General features: G+C 35.7%; 1 protein-coding gene across 6 annotated transcripts in view; it reads left to right on the top strand.

The window, feature by feature from the left end:
- NUF2 (NUF2, NDC80 kinetochore complex component) overlaps positions 1-27,540 on the top strand; it is a 43,469-nt gene that overhangs the window by 649 nt on the left and 15,280 nt on the right. For 3 of the 6 annotated variants that reach the window (XM_010854653.1, XM_010854654.1, XM_010854656.1), the window contains exons 2-11: positions 3,456-3,597; positions 5,134-5,208; positions 6,158-6,234; positions 6,732-6,793; positions 17,563-17,660; positions 18,817-18,890; positions 21,102-21,198; positions 22,312-22,374; positions 24,668-24,805; positions 26,770-26,910. In XM_010854653.1, coding sequence (XP_010852955.1) covers positions 3,475-3,597; positions 5,134-5,208; positions 6,158-6,234; positions 6,732-6,793; positions 17,563-17,660; positions 18,817-18,890; positions 21,102-21,198; positions 22,312-22,374; positions 24,668-24,805; positions 26,770-26,910 — 948 coding nt within the window. In that variant the 5' untranslated portion in view covers positions 3,456-3,474. The remainder of the gene's footprint in view (positions 1-3,455; positions 3,598-5,133; positions 5,209-6,157; positions 6,235-6,731; positions 6,794-17,562; positions 17,661-18,816; positions 18,891-21,101; positions 21,199-22,311; positions 22,375-24,667; positions 24,806-26,769; positions 26,911-27,540) is intronic. The other 3 variants (XM_010854655.1, XM_010854657.1, XM_010854658.1) reach the window with 1 other exon arrangement.

Genomic DNA, 27,540 nt, shown 5'->3' with positions numbered 1-27,540 from the left:
GGTCGTGTTCTTTGCGATCCACTGGACCAAGCTGTGGTGTGATATTAGAAATATCATGCTTAATCCAAAAGTCAGAGGAAGAGGGCGGTGTATATATAGCGCTTTTCGTGCATGGCACGATCATTTTTCCCTGAATAACTTAAGGAAACTTAATTTTTTGAGGTTGGGACTCTTTTCTCTTTGTTTAGCAGCGGTTCCCTGGGGTTTTGATTTCCACGATCTAGTTTATTTTAGAAAAATGAACCTACTGTGCGCTGGTTTGTGGTGTTGCAGATAATGGGACACCAAGAGGTGATTAGCAGTAAATGGCCTGCTACTTTACATAATAGGTCATTTATATATTTTATCTCGGAGAGGCAATGGCACCCCACTTCAGTACTCTTGCCTGGAACATCCCATGGATGGAGGAGCCTGGAAGGCTGCAGTCCATGGGGTTGCTGAGGGTCGGACATGACTGAGCGACTTCACTTTTCACTTTCATGCATTGGAGAAGGAAATGGCAACCCACTCCAGTGTTCTTGCCTGGAGAATCCCAGGGACGGGGGAGCCTGGTGGGCTGCCGTCTACGGGGACGCACAGAGTCGGACACGACTGAAGTGACTTAGCATACTTTATCTCACCAGAGAGCTCAAACTGGATTGGAAGGCTTCTCCACCTGTCTTTTTCTCTCCCTCTCCTCCCTGTTCCATTCTCCCTCCTTCTGTCCACACACTCGTGAATAAATTGGAACTGAAATTGTACTATCAAAGAAAGAAGTTAGATAGGAGAGGTGGTTTCAAAGGGAAACATTGGAAGTTTGGGAAATGTCCTGGAGGAGACTAACTTGTAACAGAAAATTGATTAGGTTATTAAATTGTGGAAGTTTTTAAAAGCCAAGCAGAAACATTTGAATTTGATGTGATGGGTAGGGCAAGTAATTATTTTTGTAAAGATGTTACTTGATGCATTTGTTGTTCTATGCAGATTAACCTGATAGCAAAGTGCTCAAGACTTTAGAAGGGAGAGATGTGTGATAATAATTATGAAGATATTGTATTTTGCACCTCTTTCTCTATTGGAATAATCTCTGATCCATATATATTAATAGTTTGTTTTGGAAAAATGACTTTTTCTGCAGTCTTTTGGCAATGATGTTTAAATCTATGACTTAGATGAAAATACAGAATGCATATTAATGGTAAAAGGGACATATAACATGTGAGGTGTCAGAATCTGGATACAAAAAGATTACTGACAGTAAGAGTTGGACTGTGAAGAAAGCTGAGCGCTGAAGAATTGATGTTTTTGAACTGTGGTGTTGGAGAAGACTCTTGAGAGTCCCTTGGACTGCAAGGAGATCCAACCAGTCCATCCTAAAGGAGATCAGTCCTGGGTGTTCATTGGAAGGACTGATAGTGAGGCTGAAACTCCAATACTTTGGCCACCTCATGCAAAGGGTTAACTCATTGGAAAAGACCCTGATGCTAGGAGGGATTGGGGGCAGGAGGAGAAGGGGATGACAGAGGATGAGATGGTTGGATGGCATCACTGACTCGATGCACATGAGTTTGGGTGATCTCCTGGAGTTGGTGATGGACAGGGAGGCCTGGCATGCTGCAATTCATGGGGTTGCAAAGAGTTGGACATGACTGAGCAACTGAACTGAACTGATAGAAGGAAAGTCTGGAATTATGAAATTCAATAATAGGAAATGCAAATTATGAAATTCAATAGTATGAAATAGGAATAATGGGAAATTCAATCATAGGAAATACAAATTCTTAAGGTTCAAATAATCAGTTATGTAAAAAGAGCACGGAGAAGTCCTGGCTTGTGGACTACAAAGTCATGTAAGAAGTCATGGAGAAGTGGGCTACATTGAAAAAGTTCTGGGACTTAGAGTCAGACGCACACACACACACACATGTTTGTCAGTAAGTGTTATAGTAGCATTAGATCAGCAGTGACTGTTGCCAACTGTATTGATATTCCACCGTAATCAGACCATATCTGGAATATTATGTTCAGTTTGAGTGTTACATTTTAAGAAGACACTCATGAAATAGTTTTAGAGGAAAGTGAGCAGAATGATAGTTTCTAAAACAGCCATAAATGGAGTGGGTATTCTTAAACTATACTTACTGTAGATCAGAGAGGACTAAGTAGAGAGAGATGATAGCTTTCTTCACATTTTTGAAAGTGAAGTCATGTGACCAAGGATTAATAAATTCTATTTAGTTGTAGTGACAAGAAGTAGGACCAGAAGATGAGTTATAACAAACAGATTTCTGTATAGTATTAGAAAGAGTTATCTGATTATTAGAGCCATACTAAGGTGGACAAAAAGTTGCTTTGAGAGTGAATTCTGTGATGTTTTAAATTTTTAAGCAGAACTGGGAAGTTATTTGTCAATCACCTTTCAGGGTGTTTAGCAGCATGCTGGGGTTGCTACCCACTAGATTCCAGTAGCATCCTCAGTCTAGTGCTGACAACCAAAACTGTCTCCAAAACTGTGAGAGCAACTGCTCTAGGAGGACACAGGTGTGAATATTTCACTATTGAAGGACATTGTAGGGAGTGGTTTTTTTGTTATTTTGTTTTTCAAGTTCTCACTCTGGTGATTGGAATTCCTGCCAGTTACAGCTATTCATGGGCTTCCCTGGTGGCTCAGACGGTAAAGAATCTACCTGCAGTGCAGGTGACCTGTGTTCAATCCCTGGGTCAGGAAGATCCCCTGGAGAAGGGAATGGCAAGCCACTTCAGTATTCTTGCCTGGAGAATTCCATGGTCAGAGGAGCCTGGTGGACTACAATCCATGGTGTTGCAAAGAGTGATGATGACATGACTGACGACTTTTACTCACTTACAGCTATTCTATTCGTACTCTGTTTTTTTCTCTCTGGTCCTGCTTACATCTTAAACCTTATTAATCATCTCACTGTGTGTCATTAAATAGAATGTCAAATCAGAGTACAGTACAGCTTATTATTTATTTACCCTATGTTGCTGTTGTTTGTGTATAGATTCTGCTGATAGTCCTACCTATATATTTTACTTTGAAGATTAATTCTCAGGATCTTATTGAACTCTGCCTCCCAAACTTTAAAAAAAAAACAAAAAAACCCAAAAACATAGTTTCTTATCTGTGTGTTCAACCTAAGTCCTCTTTCCCATGAAAAAGAAAACAGTATTAGTTAAATTAGAAAATGACTGTGTTGCTTTAGAATAAAAGCTGTTTTAGAATATATATGTGTGTGTGTGTGGTGTGTGTGTGTGTGTGTGTGGTGTGTGTGTGCGTGTGTTTATATTTGTTTTTAATGTCACCTTACTAGGATGTGTGACGGTTTTATGATAGCACCACCATACATTCAGCTCAACCCTGGCTTGTTAATTTTGTCCTTACATTTGTCAGCTTCCAGTTGGCGAGAACTGCTGGTTGTGTCATGTTTCTGACCTTTGTTTTTAATTCCTTCAAGCCAACAGGAGACTCCCAAGATGGAAACTTTGTCTTTTCCCAGATATAATGCAGCTGAAGTTGTGGTTCATATTCGAAACAAAATCTTAACAGGAGCCGATGGTAAAAACCTCTCCAAGAATGATCTTTCTCCAAATCCCAAGGTAAAACGTGGTTCTTTTTGCATGTGGTTAGTATACAGGCCACATGAGGTCTGTAATGTGTGGAGAAAGGCATGTATATCACTGTTTGATATAGGCTAGTAACTTTAATCCAGAGAAAATCTCTCAACTAGAGTTATTTTAAAATAACACTGTTTTTATGTGGGGCAACTTCTGCATTCCCATTAGGAATTCAAGTCTTTAATGCAGTTGTTTTCTTCCAAAAAAAGCTTCTAAACCATAGATGTATTACAGTATATTAAACTTTTTATTATGGACAGGGAGGCCTGGCCTGCTGCGATTCATGGGGTCGCAAAGAGTCGGACACGACTGAGCGACTGAACTGAACTGAACTGAAACTTTTTATTATTGGACTAGTGGTCTGAGGGTATCATTTATTGGTAAAGCTTGAAGGAACTTACTCCAGGTGGTTTCCAATCACAAAAAGTGCTTAGAAGCAATCTTCTCGGGAAGCTTACAGATTAATTTTCTTGCATTATGCTCCAACGGGGAATTGACTTGTTTTGACAGGTAGTGTTTTTTTTATGTCTTTAGTTGTTAAATGCAAAAATGAACTATTCATGTGTCACAGAAAATCCCAAAGTCTCCTTCCATTTTCCTGTGTTCATCTTGAAGTGATAACATAATAAAACCTGGTTTAATGATGTAGAACTTAAACTTTTTGATCTTGATGACTCTTTAATCCTTTAAAATGGAAGGAATAATCTCAGAATAAACAGACTTGTTTGTATATGGATGAGAAAAGGTTCTATAGGCCAGTGTTTGGGAATTGCTGATTTAGAAGATGAAAGTTAAAAATCCCATACTATCCTATTAAATGTATACCTCCTGAATCATAGTAGTCCCTTAAACAGCTAAACATCTTAATTACCATCTGAGGCATCAACCAAGGTTTCCCATGTTCTTTTTAAAAACAAAACAAAACAAAAAATGCCCTCATTATTTTTGTCATATGTTTGATGACATGTTTTGAAAGACTACCCTATTCTTCCATTCCCTAATGTGGATAGATTGCCTGGATTGGATTTGAATATTCTTGTTATCATTCTGTGTATAAGCCTAAACAACTGATCTTATTGACCAGCACATATGACTTAGCAAATATGAGCAAACTGATGAGTATATAAGGTGTTTTAAAATATGGAAAAATTAAGGATGAGATGTATGGAGAGAGTAACATGGAAACTTACAATACCATATGTAAAATAGATAGCCAGCGGGAATTTGCTGTATGACTCAGGGAACTCAAACAGGAGCTCTAACGATCTAGAGGGGTAGGACGGGGAGGGAGACTCAGGAGGGAGGGCACACGGGCGTACCTATGGCTGATTCTTGTTGATGTTTGACAGAAAACAGCAAAATTCTATAAAGCAATTATCCTTCAATTAAAAAATAAAGTGGCAAAAAAAAAAAATATTTCAAGGGAGACGGAGTAATGTTGTCACTGTTTTTATCCGTTAACTACAGTAATGGTGATAGTGGTACAGCAGAGTGTTAAAAGGCATTTTTCTGTTACAGCCTGAAGTCTTGCATATGATCTACATGAGAGCTTTACAGATTGTATATGGGATCCGACTGGAGCATTTTTACATGGTGAGTTTAAGATGAAGCAAAATTGTGTTCTTTTGCTGCATTTCTCCTGCTCACATTGAATATTGGTTTTCAGGATAGGAAGTTCTTTACTTTATTTTTAGCAAAATCAAAGGCTTATTTAAAGTTAATGTCATTTACAAAGGAATCTTAGGTGTAGTTACGATTTATATTGGTAGCTTTACTAAGATGAAAACTATTACTGAAGACCTAGATAACACAAGTTATTGACTCTCTGCAGTTATTCACAGATTTACAGGCTTGTCTTCAGAGACTACAATAAGAAATAACAAAGTCTTCACAGATACTGTTCTCTTCTCAGGAAGGACTTCCAAATTAGAAAAATGCACTGAGATTGAAAACAGTTGAAATAAAGCAGTTGAGCTTTAAGCAAATTAGGTATTTCTAGTAGGAATATTATTTTTCTTAATCTTTCTTTACTATTATTGTTAAATCATCAGGGCATCAACTGAAGATGTACAAAAAAGCAATATCTGTAGAATCTCAATATATATTGTTTGAAAATCTAAGGGTTTGTTATTTATTTGCTATGAAACCTTATTAAGGCTTAGTTTCTTTGTCTATAAAATAAGGTTAGTACTCTGTCCTACTGTTGTTATAAAAATTAAGAAGGAATATATGTTAAGAATATATTTATAATTTAGCAGAGTACCTGACATTTAGCAAATGCTAACCATTACCCCTTTATTTTTTCATTCATTTAAACAGTCTTTATTGAGCACTCACTATGAACTGAGCATTATTAAAATTAGTGACATGTCTAGTTTTGTGCCAGGATCTGCATTGCTTGTTTAAATTAATGATAGTAAGCAGCAGCAGCAAGTTAATATATTTTGATTTTAATCTGTGATTAAACTTTCTTGAGGTTGAAAATTTTTCTCATTTTGTCTGATCAATTTGTAACTTGGATTTTGTGATGCATTACGTTTAGATGCCAGTGAACTCTGAAGTCATGTATCCACATATAATGGAAGGCTTCTTACCAGTCAGCAATTTGTTTATCCATTTGTAAGTAGAGAGTCATTATTTTCTTAGTCCACATTCATATTTACATTACATTTGGCTTTCTTAAAGACATGATTTTCTTTGGAAAGGAATTTCTACCATTTTTCTCTCTACTCCCTCCCATAAACATTCAAAATTGTACATTTCCAGCAAATACAGCTAACTGCCCCCACTTCAGTTCTTTCAGTTGATGTATTAAGATACTGTGAGTCTAAAAGTATTAGTTTTGCATCTTAGAGAGTCCTAGTACTTCCAAGAGTGTGTGTTGTTTATTAGACTCTATAACTATACCTTCGTATTACATGAATACTTGTGTAATATACAGAAAAAGTAGGTTTCAGTGCTATATGATTATGTATTGTAGTAGACTTCTGACTCTGTCCTTTGACATTGAGAAATATATCCAGAAATCTTTCTGATAAAAAGAAGTTTATCCTGTTTGACTTAGTATGTAATTCAAAAGATGCTTTTCAATATACTTGCTCCACTTTATCTTCAAGGGACTCATTTCTGCCCATCTGTCGGGTGAATGACTTTGAGATTGCTGATATTCTATATCCAAGTAAGTGAAAATTAAAACAATTTCTAATGTTTGGCCTTAATCTAACATTTTACCTTTCTATCAATAATGTGAAAATAGAAAGACTTAAAGGAACTTGGATTTAGAAAGTGTGTCTTGATTCTCAAGGATGAACTTTTTAATATCCCATTATTGGACATTTTTCCTTTATAAAGTCACAGAAAAGCTGTTTTTTTGGTTAATTTTTCTTAACTCCTTACATTTGAAAATGTTCTGTAAATTTGAGATTATGAATGCAAACAATATGCAAGCTGTGGTGTTGCATAATGAATTAATCATACCAGTTTTATCAAATATCATAATTACTTTTTACCTTGAAGAAAACACCAAAAGGTGATAATGATAAACACTGATAATCATGATAATCATTATATTATATTAAAATGTAAAGTTCTCCTAATTTTGTGTCTCTTAATTTATTTGACTCTTTAGCATTTATAAATCAAGTTATTTTATGTTTCAAGATATTAGGTGTACTATATAAAAATTTATTTTTTATCCCATTTTGGATCTCTTTTTTTGTTGTTTATTGGCATATAAATTATAGAAAATAAAAATTCACTAATTTTAAATGCATAACTGAATAAATCTTAGCAAATGTGTATAGTAATATAACCAGCACCACAGTCATGACCCCTCAAAGTTCCCTTATATCCCTTTGCAGTTAGGTTTCTTTGGTCATGCACTTAACCTGCAAGCACTAATCTACTTTTTATCACTATAATATTTTGACTTTTCAGAACCTCATGTAATTGAAATCATATAGACTATAGTCTTTTGTGTCTGGCTTCTTTAATTTAGCATAGTGCTTTTGAGATTTGTCCACGTTATTGCATTTATTAGTACTTTGTCCTTTTATTTTAGAGTAGCAGTCTATCATAAGTATACAGTTTATTTATCCATTGTCCAGTTGGTAAGACATTTGAATTGCTTCCAGTTTTGGCTGTTGTGTATAAAGTTGCTGTGAACATTAGTGTACAAATCTGTGTATGCACATATTTTCATTTCTATGGATAAAGGTTGCTGTTGTTGTTCAGTTGCTCAGTCTTGTCTGACTCTTTGTGACCTCATGGACTACAACACACTAGGCTTCCCCGTCCTTCACCATCTCCCAGAGCTTGCTCAAACTCATGTCCATGGAGTCAGTGATGCCATCCAACCATCTCGTCCTCTGTCGTCCCCTTTTCTTCCTGCTTTCAATCTTTCCCAGCATTGGGGTCTTTTCTAATGAATCGACTTATCACATCAGGTGGCCAAAGTATTGGAGCTTCAGCTTCAGCAGCAGTCCTTCCAATGAATAGTTAGGACTGATTTTCTTTAGGATGCACTGCTTTGATCTCCTTGCAGTCCAAGGGACTCTCAAGAGTCTACTCCAACACCACAAATCAGAAGCATCAATTCTTCGGCATTCAGCCTTCTTTATGGTCCATCTCTCACATCCATATATGACTACTGGGAAGACCATAGCTTATAATCTTTGTTGTCAAAGTGTTTTCTCTAATTTTTAATATGCTGTCTAGGTTGGTCATAACTTTTCTTCCAAGAAGCAAGTGTCTTTTAATTTTGTGGCTACAGTCACCATCTCCAGTGATTTTGGAGCCCAAGAAAATAAAGCCTGTCACTGTTTCCATTCTTTCCCCATCTATTTGCCATGAAGCAATGGGACCGGATGTAATGATCTTGGGTTTTTGAATGTTGAGTTTTAAGCCAGCTTTTCACTCTCCTCTTTCACCTTCATCAAGAAACTCTTTAGTTCCTCTTCACTTTCTGCCATAAGAGTGGTGTCATCTGCATATCTGAGGTTATTGATATTTCTCCTGGCAATCTTCATTCCAGCTTGTGCTTCATCCAGCTTGGCATTTCACATGATGTACTCTGCATATAAGTTAAATAAGCAGGGTGACAATATACAGCCTTGACGTACTCCGTTTCCTATTTGGAATCAGTCTGTTGTTCCATGTTCAGTTCTAACTGTTGCTTCCTGACCTGCATACAGATTTCTCAAGAGGCAGGTCAGGTGGTCTGGTATTCCCATCTCTTTCAGAATTTTCCACAGTTTATTGTGATCCACACAGTCAAAGGCTTTGGCATAGTCAATAAAGCAGAAATCGATGTTTTTCTAGAACTCTCTTGCTTTTCCCATGATTCAGCGGATGTTGGCAATTTGATCTCTGGTTCCTCTGCCTTTTCTAAAACCAGCTTGAGCATCTGGAAGTTCACAATTCACGTATTGCTAAAGCCTGGCTTGAAGAATTTTAAGCATTACTTTACTAGTGTGTGAGATGAGTGCAATTGTGTGGTAGTTTGAGCATTCTTTGGCATTGCCTTTCTTTGGGATTGGAATGAAAACTGACCTTTTCCAGTCCTGTGGCCACTGCTGAGTTTTCCAAATTTGCTGGCATATTGAGTGCAGCACTTTCACAGCATCATCTTTCAGGATTTGGAATGGCTCAACTGGAATTCCATCACCTCCACTAGCTTTGTTCATAATGATGCTTTCTAAGGCCCACTTGACTTCACATTCCAGGATGATCACTCTAGGTGAGTGATCACAGCATCGTGATTATCTTGGTCGTGAAGATCTTTTTTGTACAGTTCTTCTGTGTATTCTTGTCACCTCTTCTTAATATCTTCTGCTTCTGTTAGGTCCATACCATTTCTGTCCTTTATCGAGCCCATCTATGCATGAAACGTTCCCTTGGTTTCTCTAATTTTCTTGAAGAGATCTCTAGTCTTTCCCAATCTGTTGTTTTCCTCTATTTCTTTGCATTGATCATTGAGGAAGGCTTGCTTATCTTTTCTTGCTATTCTTTGGAACTCTGCATTGAGATGCTTCCGTCTTTCCTTTTCTCCTTTGCTTTTCACTTCTCTTCTTTTCACAGCTATTTATAAAGCCTCCCCAGACAGCCATTTTGCTTTTTTGCATTTCTTTTCCATGGGGATGGTCTTGATCCTAGAGCCCAGAAAAATAAAGTCACCCACTGTTTCCACTGTTTCCCCACCTATCTGCCATGAAGTGATGGGACTGGATGCCATGATCTTAGTTTTCTGAATGCTGAGCTTTAACCCAACTTTTTCACTCTCTTCTTTCACTTTCATCTAGAGGCTCTTTAGTTCTTCTTCACTTTCTACCATAAGAGTGGTGTCATCTGCATATCTGAGGTTATTGATATTTCTCTCAGCAATTTTGATTCCAGCTTGTGCTTCATCCAGCCCAGCGTTTCTCATGATGTACTCTGCATATAAGTTAAATAAGCAGGGTGACATTATACAACCTTGACATACTCCTTTCTCTGTTTGGAACTAGTCTGTTGTTCCATGTCCATTTCTAACTGTTGCTTCCTGACCTGCATACAGATTTGTCAAGAGGCAGTTCAGGTGGTCTGGTATTCCCATGTCTTTAAGAATTTTCCAGTTTGTGGTGATACACACAGTTAAATACTTTGGTATAGTTACTAAAGCAGAAATAGATGTTTTTCTGGAACTCTCTTGCTTTTTCAGTGATCCAGCGTATGTTGGCAATTTGATCTCTCATTCCTCTGCCTTTTCTAAAACCAGCTTGAACATATGGAAGTTCAGCCTGTATTGCTGAAGCCTGCCTTGAAGAATTTTGAGCATTATTTTACTAGCGTGTGAGATGAGTGCAATTGTGCAGTAATTTGAGCATTCTTTGGCGTTGCCTTTCTTTGGGATTAGAATGAAAACTGACCTTTTCCAGTCCTGTGGCCACTGCTGAGTTTTCCAAATTTGCTGGCGTATTGAGTGCATCACTTTCACAGCATCATCATTTAGGACTTGAAATAGCTCCAGTGGAATTCCATCACCTCCACTAGCTTTGTTCGTAGTGATGCTTCCTAAGGTCCACTTGACTTTGCATTCCAGAATGTCTGGCTCTAGGTGAGTGATCACACCATCATGATTATCTGGGTGTGAAGATCTTTTTTGTATAGTTCTTCCATGTATTCTTGTCACCTCTTCTTAATATCTTCTGCTTCTGTTAGGTCCATACCATTTCTGTCCTTTATCGAGCCCATCTATGCATGAAATGTTCCCTTGGTATCTCCAATTTTCTTGAAGAGATCTCTAATCTTTCCCATTCTGTTGTTTTCCTCTATTTCTTTGCATTGATTACTGAGGAAGGCTTTCTTATCTCTCCTTGCTATTCTTTGGAACTCTGTATTCAGACAGGATAAATACTAAAAGTAGAAATGCTGGTTTACACAGTAAGCACATGCTTAACCTTTTAGCAAACTCCAAACTGTTCTTCTAAGTGGCTGTATCGTTATGCTCTAGTGCATTGCCGTTGGCAGTATGTGATAGTTTCAATTCCTCTACATCCTTCTTGTACTCGATACTGTAGGTTTTTAATTTGACATGCTAAAGGCTGTCTCTGGGTTTCCCAGGTGGCACAGTAGTAAAGAATCCACCTGCTAATGCAGGAGACACAAGTACATGGGTTTGAGTCCTGGGTCAGGGAAGATCACGTGGAGTAGGAAATGACAACCCACTCCAGTATTCTTGCCTGGAAAATTCCATGGACAAAGAAGCATGGTGGGCTACAGTACAGGGATCACAAAATGTGGGACGTGACTGAGCCCACATGCACGCAAAGATTGTCTAGTTATATTTCATGGTTTCAATTCACATCTCCCTCATGGCTAGATAATAATGAGCAAACTTTCATATGCTTATTTGCTGTCCATATATCTTTGGTGAAGTATCTATTTGAATTAGTTAGCTACTTTTAAAAAATTGAATTGTTTGTCTTATGATTGAGTTGGAAGATTTCTTCAGTATTTTGGAAACAAGTAGTTTATCAGATACGTGTTATACAGATTTTTCCCTTGGTCTGTTACTTGCTTTTTCAGTTTCATAACCATGTCTTTTCAAAAGCAAGATGTATTTCAGTTTTGAATATTCTAACTGATATTTTTTCTTTTGTCATTCATAAAACTATTTTTTGCATTTTATCAGAAAATCTTGGCCTCAAGGATTTATTTGGCTAAATTTTACTCCTTTATTTTGCTGTAAGTGTATTATAGTTTCAGCCTTTATTATTTAATGCCTAAATTTTGAATATCATGTGAGGCAAAGGGCAAGGTTCATTTTTTTCCTTTATGCATATGATTCTCAAAGTATTCTAGCATCACTCATTGAAAAGTTTATCCTTTTGCCGTTGAACTACCCTGGCACTTTTGTCAAAAGTAATTGATTCTGCACATCTATTAGGATGGCAGAAATCTAAAACACTGACAATACCAAATGCTGCTGAGGAAGGATATGGAACAACAGGAACTTTCATTTATCGCTTGTAGGAATGCAGCCTTGGAACACAGTTGTCAGTTTCTTACAAAGCTAAGGTATTCTTACTGTATGATCTAATAGTCACTTGTCTTGGTATTTATCCAAACATCTAGAAAGCTCATGTCCACACAAAAACCTGCTAACATCTTTTTGCAGCTTTATTCATAATTGTCAAAACCTAGAAGCAAGCAAGACATCCTTCAGTAGGTGAATGGTGAAATAGTACATCAAGCCAGGGGAATAGTACTTAGTGCTATAAAGAAATGAGTTATGAAGCAATAAAAAGACATCAGGAATTTCAGATGCGTATCACTAAGTATAAGAAGTCAGTCTGCAAATGCTATTTGCAGTACTATTACAATTATGACAATCTGAAAAAGGCAAAAACTATGAAGATAGTAAAAAGATCATTGTTTGCCAGGGACTGTGGGGGGAGAAAGAATAGATAGCCAGGGCAGAGAGGATTTTTTACAGCAGTGAAACTATCCTGTATCATACTGTAGTTATACAGTGTTATATTTGTGTCCAAACCTTTGTCATATATATGGAATTTAGAAAGAAGATAATGATAACCCTGTATGTGAGACAGCAAAAGAGACACAGATGTATAGAATAGTCTTTTCGACTCTGGGAGAGGGCATGGGTGGGATGATATGGGAGAATGGCATTAAAACATGTATAATATCATATGTGAATCAGATCGCCAGTCCAGGTTCGATGCATGAGACATGGTGCTCAGGGCTGGTGCACTGGGATGACCCTGAGGGATGGGATGGGGAGGGAGGTGGGAGGGGGGTTCAGGATGGGGAACACATGTACACCTGTGGTAGATTCATGTCAATGTATGGCAAAGCCAATACAATACTGTAAAGTAAAAATAAATAAATAAATAAAAAGGCCTATACCTTTGTCAAAATCCATAGATTGTACAGATTTATACGTACATTCCAAGAGTGAATTCTGATGTAAACTATGAACTTTGACTAATAATGACATGTCAGGGTAGGTTCATCTTTTGTCACAAATGTACCACTCAGGTGGGGGATGTTGATAGTGGAGTAGGCTATATCAGGACGTGGAATACATGGAAACTCTACTTTCTGCTTAACTTTTCTGTGAACCTAAAGCGTGCTAAAGATTCTGCATTACAGTATACTAACGCATATATATGGAATTTAGAAAGATGGTAACAATAACCCTGTGTACGAGACTGCAAAAGAGACACCGATGTGTAGATCAGTCTTATGGACTCTGTGGGAGAGGGAGAGGGTGGGGAGATTTGGGATAATAGCATTGAAACATGTATAATATCATGTATGAAACGAGTCACCAGTCCAGGTTCGATGCACGGTACTGGATGCTTGGGGCTGGTGCGCTGGGACGACCCAGAGGGAGGGTAGGGGAGGGAGGAGGGAGGAGGGTTCAGGATGGGGAACGCGGGTATACCTGTGGCGGATTCATTTTGATATTTGGCAAAACTAATACAATATTGTAAAGTTTAAAAATAAAATAAAATTTAAAACCTGTTTAAAAAAAAAAAGATTCTGCATTAAAAAGTCAGTTAATATATATATTTCTGGCTGCATTCTTTGCTCCGTTGATCTCTGTGTCTGTTTCTGCACTAACCATACTGTCTTGATTACTTTAGCCTTTATAGTAAGTCTGGAAATCAGGCAGTGTTTAAGTTCTCCAACATTGTTCTCTATTTCATAATTGTTTTAGTTATTCTGGACTTTTGTATTTTCATATAAATTTTAGAGTTAGCCGGTCACTTTTATGCTCCTCTACCCTCCATAATCTCCTAGAATTTTGACTGAGATTACTTTGAATGTATAGTTCATTTGGTGGATAATTGAGACAACTTGATAATATTAGGTCTTGTAATCCAAGTGTATTTACCTCCATTTATTTAGGTTGTCTTTAATTTTTCATGACTATGTTTTATTATTTTCAGAGTACAGGTCATACACATTTTGTTAAATTTATCTGTAAGTGATGTATATTTCTTTCAGTTTAAATTTTGAATTGATTGGTCATTACTAGTGTAGAGAGACAATTGATTTTTATATGTTGACCTTATTTCTAATAGATTTTTAGAATAGATTCCTAGGGTTTTCTACACTGGCAGTCCAGTTATTTGAGAACAAAGACAGTTTTACATCTTGCCAATCTAGATGTATTTTACCTATTATTCTTTCCTTCTGCAGTGGCTAGGACTTCTAGCATAATGTTGAATAAAATGTTGAGAGTATGCATCATTGTGTTATTCCTGTTCTTCAGGGGAAAGCATTTAGGCTTTTATCAGGAAGTGTGTTAGTTATAGGATTTTCTTAGATGGCCTTTATCAGGGTAAGTAACTTCTCTTTGCATTTTGTATCATGAGTGGGTGTTCACTTTTGTTAAATTTCTGCTCTGCATCTAATGAGAAAATCATGTGAGTTCTCTTCTTCAGTCTAGTGGATTACATTGTTTGGTTTTTTAATGTTAAGACAACTTTGTATTCAGGATGAACCCCATTTGCTTATGATATAGTGTTTTTTAACATATTGCTGAATTTGATTTGTTAATATTTTGTTGTGTTTTTGTGATCATGTTCATGAGAGCTATTGGTCTGTATTTTTTTTGTAATGCCACTGCAGTGACAAATTTGGATATCAAGATTTTGCTGGCCTTTCAGGATGAGTTTATAGAGATTCCCTCTTTCATTTCCAGAAATAGTTATGTAAAACTTGTATTCTTTCTTTCTTAAATGTTCGATAGAATTCACCAGTGAATTCAACTGGGATTGGAGTTTTCTCTGTGAATTATTAATTTTTTTTTTTAATAAATAAAGGATTATGCTGGTTATTTCCAGAGCTACTAAATGAGCTTTTGTAGGTTACCTTTTTCTGAGAGTTTATCTGTTTACTTTAAATGGGCAGATTTATTAACATAACATTGCTCATATTTTTCCTGTACCATTGAACAGTCTTAGGGGTTGGCAGTGATGTCCCTCTCTCATTTTGACATTAATAATTTGTTTCTTCATTCATTCACTTTTCCCTGATCAATCTGGCTAGAGGTTTATCAGTTTTGCTGATCTTTTGAAAGAACCAGCTTTTTGTCTCACTAATTTTTGGGTATTTTATTTCTGTGTTTTGTTTTATTGGTTCTTGCTCTCATTGTTATTCCTTCTTTTTTCATGCTTACTTTGGGTTTTCTTTTCTTTCTTTTTTCCTCCAGCCTTTTAAAGATAGAAGCTGAGGCCATCAATTGAGACCTTTCTTCTTTCCTAACATAGATGTTTAGTGCTATAAATTTCCCTCTAGCTTTGCTTTAGCTGCATCCCATGAGCTTATTATGGATGTTTGAGTGATAGTTTCAATTCCTCTACATTTCTTTGGACTTGACACACACACACATGCATTTGTGATTATAAATTTAATTTTGTCTTCAACAGAGTAGTCCTGTGACTCTCTGGCTTCGGGAATTGAGGCCACATCCCTTCTGAGATATCTTTTCTTTTTTGAAGTTATTTCAGGATTATCATTGGTCAAAGATCAATTTTTATCTAAATGCCTAATTTTGATAGTTCTTAGATCAAATATATAGTTTAAAATAAAATAAAAATCCTTATGGCAATGGGTCCAAGATTTAGAGTTCTCAGAGGAGATTATTTCCTCACAGAGACAATGCAGAAACACTACAAACTTTGTCATTTCCCTGCATTTTTCCCCCTTAATCTACCATTTCACTAAGGATGTAGCCTTCCTAGAGTCCCACATCTTTTAGGGACCTCAGCTCCAGTTCCCTGTGTCATGTGAGTCCAAGGTGTGATCAGCTGTTTCTTCATGAAAGTTAATAATCCAGACTAACTGCTTACTGAGCGTGGAGTTATTCTTTCTTGATTCTCATGTCTGGCTGTTTTTAATAAGACTTTCTCTTTATCACAAGTTTGCAGCCATTTGATTATCATGTGCCTTTGAAGATTTTATTTTTGTCCCCCTTCCTTAGATATGTTTATAGTTCCTTGGATATGTTTATGTGTATGTGTTAGTCACTCAGTCGTGTCCAACTCTCTGTGACATCATAGACTGTGGCCCTCCAGGCTCCTCTGTCCATGGAATTCTCCTGGCAAGAACAGTGGAGTCGCTTGCTATTTCCTCCTCCAGGGGATCTTCCTGACCCTCGGATTGAACCCACATCTCCTGCATTGCAGGCAGATTCTTTACCATCTGAGCCACCAGGGAAGCCTGGATATGTTTATAGTTTCTGTCAAATTTGGAAAATATTTAGCTATTCTATAAAAGTTTTTTCTACTGTTCCTTTTTGTAGGACTCTAATTACACATTTATTATGCTGCTTGATATTGTCCTTAAGTTCCTAAATACGCTATTCATTTTTTTCTCTCTGGCTCTCATTTTAGATAGCTTTTATTGCTATGTTTTCAGTTTCGCTAATCCTTTTATCTGTAGATATAATCTGCCCTTAATCCTATCTGTTGTATTTTTCATCTCAGGTATTTTATTTTTCAACTGTAAAAGTTTTATTTGGGTCTCTCCTTTCTGTCCTTATAATGCTATTGCTTTTCTGAACCTTCCTGAACAAACAGAATGTATTTATAGACCATATTCATGAAGACTGAGTCAAGAAGATAGAGTTTTTATATATTCTAGCTTCCTTGGCCTCTTTACACTTTAAAAATCCTAATTTTTTGTTCTCTCCAAACTCTAAATTCTGTTTTCATGTCTCAGCAATACCCAAGAGTTCTGTTTGTGATCTCCCCCAGGATATAGCCTAAAAATTCACTCAAGTGGTAGGCTAGTGCATTAGCAGGATTCAACTCATTTACCTTTCTTGGAAATTGCTGTTGTATATTACTTATAGTTCAGTGTCTACACTGAGAAGGCAATGGCACCCCACTCCAGTACTCTTGCCTGGAAGATCCCATGGACGGAGGAGTCTGGTAGGCTGCAGTCCATGGGGTCGCGAAGAGTTGGACACGACTGAGCGACTTCACTTTCGCTTTTCACTTTCACTCATTGGAGAAGGAAATGGCAACCCACTCCGGTGTTCTTGCCTGGAGAATCCCAGGGATGGTGGAGCCTGGTGGGCTGCTGTCTATGGGGTCGCACAGAGTCGGACATGACTGAAGTGACTTAGCAGCAGCAGCAGTGTCTACAGCTTGTTATTTTATACTTTTTATCTGCTTTTCTGGTTGTTTAGGATGGGATAGTATATCTGGTCTCTGTTCTCTCATGGCCAAAAATGCTTTTTGTTTTTTGGGGTTTTTTTTAATTTAGATAATTGGGATCATTAAGTTAGAGCAGATATTCTGTACTTTGGTTAATTAGCATACAAATACTTTTGTTCTGTATACTATAAGCAGAATATATGGTGGGAGAAAATACATTTTCACTTTTCTTGTTTCAAAGATTTATTTAAGGAGGCTTGCTTTCTATTTTTAGAGGCAAAACGGACAACTCGGTTTTTAAGTGGCATTATCAACTTTATTCACTTCCGAGAAGCATGCCGTGAGACATATATGGAATTTCTTTGGCAATATGTAAGATTCAAATGTATTTTGGGGATCATATACCAGTTCAGTAACATCATTTATACACCAATAGTATGTCTTGAAATGATTGATACAGATAACTAATTTTTTATGGCCATTAGAATCAAATTTACATATTATATTTGTATGAAATTTCAAATTTAGTGAGTTTATCTCAGAATGAGATTTTCTTTTATATTTGGTATCATTAGGGAGAGGCTGGGTTTTTTATTTAAATTTTGTACCAGGGACTCCTTTTCCTTTATTAGGAAATGGAGGGGAAGACAATAGTGATAATCAAATTCTTTTTCTTTAGAGTTTAATAGATAGTGTAATGTTCTTTAAATAATTGAGAAATTTGAAGTTTATATTTGCTTTCTAAATAATGGCCTAATTAGGTGTTTTGTTCTGTTCATCTGTTTGCTCAGCATTGCATTATAAGAGTCAAATAAATCACTTTAAACTCCTTTCACCAACAATTTAGAGAATTTGGAAAGATTTTGGGTCATCTGTGTGATTTGTTCCCATCTGCCCTCAGTTTGGGGTACCATACTTTTAGAAAAGCACTTGGGTAACACCAGAGAATTAGTACTTAGACAAGTGAGCTACATAGATAAATATTTCCTTATACAAATCATGATCAGCCTATACCACCTAAACATCAAATACTTTCCAAAGCATACAGATGTGTGTGCCAACACATACTAACACACAATTTTGCTTGGCTAATTTCTCATTATTTTTAAGATATGGCTCAGAGTTCTATCATTTCTGTGAACCCTCTGTGATACTCCTTCCCAGACATTACCCAAGTTGGGTTGAATGTCATTATATTCAGTCCTATGACAAGTTGTATATATTTATTTTTCTGACTCATTAAAGAGACTGAACTATGTAAGTCCAGGGACTAAAAGTTAGTCTTCTTGGGAGTTATTCCTGGTACCTAGCACCATGATTAACTGTGTTAATAAGAACTCAACATTTGTATGTTGAATAAGTAAAGAAATTTCTAACTCATTTGTTATAGGTGCCTAATTCTTTCTTAAATTTCTTAATTCTCATGGTGAAAGTTGTAGAGTGTGCAAGTACTGGTGGATGTTTTTTAAACACATCACTGATTATGTTGAAAAATGTTGATATTAAATTGTTAAAATTGCTTTAATAGAAATCTTCTGTGGACAAAATGCAGCAGTTAAATACTGCACACCAGGAGGCATTAATGAAATTGGAGAGACTTGAGTAAGTAGGAAATTTACAAATAAAATGCAATTTCAAAATGCAAAATGAAGGTAGAGTATTTTACAATCTACAGTCTACTTCATCTCTTTTATCTTCCTTACTAAATAGAGTGTTTAATTAAGTTGACCTTTTTTGAAGAAGAAAAACTAGTGTGTGCTTCCTTTAACTCTTAATATACACATAGTGTATTCTTTTATTTCTTTTCTTGTTGTTAGTGCATTAGCCAGACATGTTTAGAGCCATTAACCAACTCTCCTAAATTATATCTCGTGGTATTTATCTTATGTGTAAGCAGTAACTGACAGGATTCTCCTTCTTCCTTCAGATCAGTTAATTCTTTAAAATTTTTATTCCTTCAAGAGAGGTTTATTGTTTAGTTTGTTTTGTTTTGACTTAAAGGTCAGATAGGAGAAGAAATCATTCAAGGGTTATAATTCTTGGCTTTATATATATTGATTTTGAACAAAAGAATTTTTTTATCCCTTCTAATATGTTGATGTTTTGGGTTTTTCTGTTTCAGTTAAAAACTTTGTTTTTAGCCTGCTCTGGCATAAATTGCCTTTAGAGACAGCCCATTTCCTTCTCCAGGGGATCTTCCCGACCCAGGGATTGAACCCGGCTCTCCCGCATTGTAGCAGATGCTTTACCGTCCGGGCCACCAGGGAAGTTAGAGACAGCAGTAAACTGAAAAGACTGGGAGTAGGAGGCCAATAATAAAATTTAAGATGGCAGATTTGTACAGTGTTCAAATATCAACAACCTCAGATATCCAGATAATATGACTATAATGGCAGAAAGTAAAGAAGAACTAAAGAGCCTGTTGACAAGGGTGAAAGAGGAGAGTGAAAAAGCTGGCTTAAAACTCAACATTTAAAACGTTATGGCATCTGACCCCATCACTTGATTTCAAATAGAAGAGGAAAAGTGGGAGCAATGACAGACTTTATTTTCTTGGGCTCCAAAATCACTGTGGATGGTGACTGCAGCCATGTTATTAAAGGATGTTTGTTCCTTAGAAGGAAAGCTATGACAAACTAGACAGAGTATTAAAAAGCAAAGACATCACTCTGCTGAGAAATGTTTGTAAAGTCAAAGCTGTGTTTTTTCCAGTAGTCATGTATGAATGTGAGAGTTGGGCCATAAAGAAGGCTGAGCACCGAAGAATTGATGCTTTCAAATTATGGTGCTAGAGAAGACTCTTGAGAGTTCCTTGGACTGCAAAGAGATCAAACGAGTCAAGGAAATCAACCCCAAATATTCATTGGAATGACTGAAGCTGAAGTTCCAAACTTTGGTCACATGATGCAAAGAGTCAATTCATGGAAGACTGATGCTCAGAAAGATTGAAGCAAAAGGAGAAGGGGATGGTAGGGAATGAGATGGCTAGCATCACGGACTCAATGGACGTGAATTTGAGCAAACTCCAAGAGACAGTAGAGAACAGAGGAGCCTGGCTTTCTACAGTCCAGGGGCTCCCAAAGAGTTGGACATGACTTAATGACTGAACAACAACAAAATTTATGATAAACCAAGTCAAAAGAGAAATAGCAAACTGGAAGTGAAATTTGCAACATTTGCAGCAAAGCGTTTCAATCTCTAATAATGCCCATGTAGTATTCCTAAAATACAAAGAACTACAAACTGATGGGAAAATATAATTTTAAAAATGGGCAAGGAATTTACAGAGGATTAAGTGCAAATACTAATTAAAAATATGTAAAAATCATTAAACTCAATAGCAGTCAAGGAAATGAAAATTAAAGTAACAATTCTATACCACATATCACATATCAAAAACTAAAGTTGAGAGCATTCATATGGAAGAGACTAGAACATGTGAAAGTGCTCTTAGGAAGGATTTGTGGAGCAAAACAAATGGATAATACAGTAGAGAGATGTGAGGAAGTGAGAGCCACAGAAAGATGGACTCAGCACTAAAATTAGGAGTGGAGTTAGGGTAGATGTGTATGCAGATGAGTCCATACATAGATTGGTGGCAGAAATTTAGAGCTCATCTGATTTTTATTTTTGCTGGATCGCAGAGTCCAGGTCATGGATTTTAAATTATTGTCATGTGGAAGGATGAGAATTCAGAAACATGAAAGCAGATAGTTTTTTTTCACTTAAGTTGTTGAAGAGCAGAGACCTTTTTTGGACTTTCTAGGTTAAGAACTTGATACATCTTATTTTAACTTACTTTGCTGTGTTCAGTTCTGTTCCAGTTGAAGAGCAGGCAGAGTTCAAGCAGCTTTCAGATGACATTCAGGAGCTGCAGCAATCGCTGAATCAAGAGTTTCGTCAAAAAACGGTATCTAAGCAGGGTACCCAAACCCGGTGCCCGGGTATCCAGCCTGGAGGGATGGGGTGGAGACGGAAATGAGGGGGTTTGGGATGGAGGGGCACACGTACACCTATGGCCGATTCAGACTGGTGTATGGCAGAAACCATCACAATATTGTACAGTAATTATCCTCCAATTAAATAAATAATAATAATAATATATATTTTATATATATTTACGTATATAGAAAATAATAAAATAAAAACGGTGTCTATTGTTAGACATCTTAAATCTTTTTCAAAAGTTTTTTGTATATGTGATACGGAGGGGCCAACAGCACATTACTTCCAGTTACTAAACAAATAGGATATATTGTTCACCTTACAATGAATATATATTTCTGTTGTCCAGGTCAACAGAATTTTAAGTATTGATGGTGTCAAGGGTATATGCTATCTTGTTGACTAGAATTAAGATTTTTTTCTGTATCTAATCCTGATGTTTGTAAATTGTGCACCGAGGCACCCTGGGTGCTACAGCAAGCCCCTCAAGGGTGCTTCAGGATATTTTAAATTTTAAAGGAAAACAACATTCAGCATCTGTCATACACTGCTTGAATATCTAGCTCAAGGCGGTTCACAGTTTCAACAAGAACTCGTGTTACCTTCCTTTCATATCTTTTGAACCTGGGTTTTTGGCTTTTGCCATAATAAAAAGCAAGTGCTGTGTGAATATTATCATGCAATAGGAAATGAGAATTGCCTGTGACCCATGGTTCTAAGATGTGTACAGTACTCAGTTTTACAGTATACCATACCCATCCAATTTGGAAGTAGTTGTAGCTGTTTAAGAATAAAATAAAAATAGTATTTTTCTTTCAATTTGCATGTATTACTTTTTCAAGGGGCTACTAAGTTGTTAGGACATAAATACTCAGTTATTTGAATTTAATGACCCAATAAAGGATCTGTTAGGGGTTTATTATGGCCTTAGGGTCATAATGAACAGAGAAAGTTTGAGAATTATCTGGTCTGATCTGTTTAATTCCTCTACTTTCTGACTTCTGTTTTGTGAAAAAGCATTGACTAAATTTAAATCTGTTTCAATCACTGTAAAATAGTTGTTTGCTTTTTTCCCTAGATAGTGCTGCAAGAGGGAAATTCACAAAAGAAATCAGATATTTCAGAGAAAACCAAGCGTTTGGTAAGCATCTTTTCATTTAACTAGCATTTAAGGTTTGAATCTTGTGTGTAGGAGTATTTTAACTGTGCATTATTATTAAATGTTTCTCTCTTTCTTCCCTTTAAGTGAAGCTAATTTAACTTTTTCCAATAGAATAGATGACTATTGTTTTAAAAAATACAGAAACACAGAAATGCATGACAAAAGTAAAAATCACCTGCAAATTCACCAATCAGATACATGTCACAGATTACATTTCTCTAAGCAAATATACATATATATTTGTAATTTTACATAAATGATATTATACTCTATGTGACTCAAACCTGCTTTTTTTCACTTTATAGTATAAATAGTTATCATATCTATATAGATCTCCATTATTTTGATAACTGCACCTTAATGTCGATCCTGTGTCCTATTGATAGACATTCACATTGCTTCTAACTTTTTTGCTATTGAACAATAGCATACGTGTGCTACACACCTATACATGTACATGTATATTTGCCCACCAGGCTGCTTTTTATCTTAGTAGATTCCTAAATGTAGGGTTTTGGGGCTAAAGAGAATTACACTTAAATTTAGCCCATGTTGCCAAACTGACTTCTAAAAAGATACCAGTATAGAATATGAGAGTATTCCTTTCTCTGCATTGTTGTCAAAATTGGATATTTTTATGTTTTTTTTTTTTCCTTTTTAATCTGTGTCATTCTTATAGAGGAATAAATGTCTCATCTTCATTTTGATTTTTTTGATTTTCAGTGATTTAGACCACCTATTCAGAGGTTTGTTGTTATTTCTTACTTTGTGAATTACCTGTTTATGTTCCTTTTTAATTTCACTTTTTTTTAAACCTCCATGAGTTACGGGTTTTAACTCCATTTGTCTTTCAAATTCATCATGTTTTCTTATTAGAAGGTTCATGTTTTTATGTAGTAAAATTGATAGACATAGCCTTTTACATTTGGGTTTAATTCTATGTATAGAAAGGCCTATCTCATTCCTCAGTTTTTTAATCTCATATTTTCTCATTGTACTTTTATGATTTCCCTATTATTTTGATATTTATATTTTATAACTATCTGAAACTTACTTTAGTATAATATATTCCTTATTTTTCTATCACTCTTTTTATTGCCAGATGTTTTGATCGAGTAGTATTGACTATGGTTCAATTTTATTCATTTCTCTGTCCCATTTAAATTGATATTAAAATCACTTTGTAGTTATATATAATATCAAATTTTAGAATTTTTGTGAAGGGACTAAAAGTGATAAAGAGTCAGTGCTAATATGAGGAAAATGATCTTTAATTTCATAGAGTATTAAAAGAGTAGATAACATGGTATGCTAAATTCTAATAATAAAATAACAAATATATTGTTTCAAACATTCAGTTTTGGCTTCTGAGTTAGTTGATGAAAAAGTGAGAACTTTAAAAAAATTTTTTAGTTAATAATTTAGACAAATTATACAAGTAATACAGTAATACATTCCTGTTGTAAGTATATATATATATGGAGAGAGAGAGAGAGAGAGAGAGAGAGATGAAAGACCCTCTCCTCTGAGCCAGCCTTACCAGTCCTTTTCCTGTGCTATTACGTGCACATGTATAGATGCATATACATACTTGTTGCTATTTTGTTCTGTTTTCATAGGACTGAATCTGTGTTATGTAAGAGAGTTCTCAGAGACCCTTCATTCAGTTCCCCAGATAGTCTGAAATCCAGAAGGAAATTTGTTTTAGTTCAATAACCATATACTGAGTACCTTCTCAGTGCTCTTACTTTATTTGGGTTGTGGGAGAGCAAAAATAACTGTTCACAACCCCAGGTTGCTCAGTTAATTCAGAAACACATATTAAATGCATAATTATAATTATCACGTACATGATGATACTGTTTATAGAAAGAATACAGAGTAGGTAGGAACAGGATTTTCAGAGGTTAATGGAAATTCATTTGCAGTACAGGAATCGGATGGCAGTATTCCGAGATCAGAGAAAGATCGCTTGTAATTGTCCAGACATAAGGCAGACTGGAATTACCAGATTGTAGGGTATAGTAGGAAGCTGGTGGAAGATGACAGTGGACTGGAGGGTAAGAGCTACATGATGTTGTACAAGGGAGCCTGATCTCTGGCCTGTAGACAGATGTGAGCCATCAAGCAGGAATGTGATATGGTCAGAATTTAATATGTTGTTCTGACTACAACAAAAATAGAGCCATTTTCTTTTTTCTTTTCCATTATTATAGTGGCAAATCACTAGTTTTATTATTATATCTAATATATTTAAACGTTTTTTCAACAGAATGAACTAAAATTGTCAGTGGTTTCTTTGAAAGAAATACAAGAGAATTTGAAAACAAAAATTGTGGATTCTCCAGAGAAAGTTAAGAATTATAAAGAAAAAATGAAAGATACAGTCCAGAAGCTTAAAAATTCCAGAGTGAGTTTTCTTTTTATTTTAATGCTTTTCTGTCCCTCTTTTATTTTTTAACAACTCTTGTTTAATCATGTGTTAATTTTCTAATTTCGAAATTATCTATACATCTCTCCCTCTTAGACTTTTTGCCCTTGTCTCTAAGTTTTAGCTCTTTAAAGTGGATATAAGAAAAGAAGTATAATTTCAAGACATTTTTTTAAATTATGCAACAAATTTTTTTTTGCCCTGGGTGATCAAAAACAGAAGTGATTTGTCCTCATAAGACTTAGTCACTATATCTTAAGGGAGAATGGTGATAATTTTATAATCAGTTATATAATTTTAAGTTATATACTATGAAAAAGTATAGGATATGCATGTATGGAGGCAGGAAGTATATGGGAATTCTGTACCTTCTGCTTAATTTTGCAGTGTACCTAAAACTGCTCTAAAAACAGTGTTGTTTTTTTTAAGCACCAAAAAGAGAAACAAATAAATAAAAAATAGCATAGGGTGCTTCAATAAAAGCATAATGAGAGTACTCTAGTTTAGTATTGTGAAAGTTAGAGGTAAAAATGGGAAGGAAGTAGAACTTTATGCTTACATCTGAAGGATGAACAGAGGTTATCTTAGTAAATTTATACTCTGAAGAGCATTCAAGGCAAAGGGAACAGCATGTGCCAATTGTATGAGGTAGTAGTAGAGAGGAAGTTATATTCAAGGAAGAAAGTATGATGTATAAGAAGGAAAATGGTATGAGATGATGATAGACAAATAGGCCACGGGCAGGTTTTTCAGGATGCTAGATTTTCACAAGAGCAGTAGTGCACCATTGGCTAATTTATGAGTTGGGGATGTTGGAACATGGTATGATTTATGTTTAAAAAAGATAATGAGCTACAGTGGGAGGTAGATGTAGGAGGGGAGAGAAGTGGGTAGACAATTTAGAATCCTTTATGAGGAAAGGTTTTAAAACTATTAATTGAAAAAAAGTTTCTGGTTTATTTCTGAATTTGTTAGTTAAGTCATTTCTGATAATTGAGAATTATCACATGAGAATAGACAAAGATTAATAGAACAGTAGTGAGAGCCCAGAAATAGATCTGAGTATTTGAGGTCTATTTATTCGATAAGCAATTTTGGTTCAATTGGCTGTTCATCTAGAAGAAAAGCAAGTTGGGTCTGTACCTTGTACCATTTACAAAGATAAATTCTAGTTGGATTGAAAATTTAACAGTTTTAGGTGAACATTAATATTATCTTGGATAGAATTTTTAAATTAAAATTGAAAATCCAAAAGCTGCAGAAAAAAGTAGACCTGTGAAACATATATATAATGCATATGATAGGTAAAGGGATTATTATATCCATGATATGCAAAGATACAAAAGAGTATTTACAAATTAGTAGGAAAAAGACAGCTTAGTGGAAAAATGAGCAGTGCTATGATTAAGCATTTCACTGAAGACAAAATCCAGCTGGTTAATGAAGTGGGAAGAAGGGTTAGACTCGGAAAGAAGCCTTTGTATTATTGCAGTGCTTGTGGTAAACATGTGCTCATTTCCTAATTTTAGAAGAATTAATCTTTTTGAAATAATTACTTGTAGTAATAGTTATACAGATGAATAGGAAGATTGTAATTGGTAATATAATTGCACAGGAGTAGTTGGGAGTAGTTTGAGTATTAGCAGAAATGAACTCTTTTAAGATCATTACGAATAACCTTTGGAAGGTACTTCAATGAGTGGTTTAGTAAAATTATGGTATGTTTTGTTTGTTCAAGGGTATTTAACAATTAGGAAGCCTAATTATATGTGCTTAGACACGTGTCAGTAATAGTGCTTTGTTACTGACCTAGAAACTTAATTGTTCTTTGCTCTTAAGCTTTCAGTATTAAGTACAGAAATTAAGAGCAAACGAATTGACATTACTGCAGTTTCATAAAGGAGAATGTCAAACTGGTTTCTGTATTTTTTTTTCTTTCAAAGCAAGAAGTAATGGAAAAATATGAAATCTATCGAGACTCTGTTGACTGCCTGCCTTCATGTCAACTGGAAGTACAGTTATATCAAAAGAAAATACAGGACCTTGCAGATAATAGAGAAAAATTAACCACTATCTTAAAGGAGGTTTGTACTGTGTGGAATTTTTATGTCTTTTTATTATATAATAGTTTACTATAGTCCCTCGGGTTTGCTTTTACAGAAAGTTGCTATTTTCTCACTGAAAAGCAGGATCATCCTACAGTATAATAGATGTGGCAATGTATGCTCAGGAATAAAACACTATTCTTTTTAAACATAGCAGTAATAGACCCATCGTTACCTTCAGATGAAATGAATAATAAATTAATTAACATAGCGCATTGCCATGTATATTTTGGGGAAAAGTCATGGAATTTTAAACTCGTTCTGACAGTTGGAAATGATCTTCTAGTCAGTAAGTATAAAGTCCCAACTTAGTGCCTAACACTGTAGCTAGGATATATAAAGAGATTTAAGGTTCATGATACAGACCCTGCCCTGAGCGACGATGGACCACTAACGCCAACATGTTTAAAGTTTCTCAGGCTAGAAACTTGAAAATCCTTTTCACTTCATCATCCCAATCCAAACTGTCCCCAGGATCACTAACATAGACTTTGATGAAAGATTTCTCTTTTGAGGGAAGAAGGCGCTGGAAGGTGAGATTGTCTGGGATATTCTTTCCCAATTGCATACTTCCCTTTTCTCCCATCAAGAGTCAGCAGAAAAAAAAAA

Source organism: Bison bison, unplaced genomic scaffold (assembly GCF_000754665.1).
Source record: "Bison bison bison isolate TAMUID 2011002044 unplaced genomic scaffold, Bison_UMD1.0 scf7180017864346, whole genome shotgun sequence".
Classification (NCBI taxonomy): domain Eukaryota; kingdom Metazoa; phylum Chordata; class Mammalia; order Artiodactyla; family Bovidae; genus Bison; species Bison bison.
The sequence above is the reverse complement of the archived record's forward strand: the minus strand, read 5'-3'. Positions and strand labels throughout refer to the sequence as shown.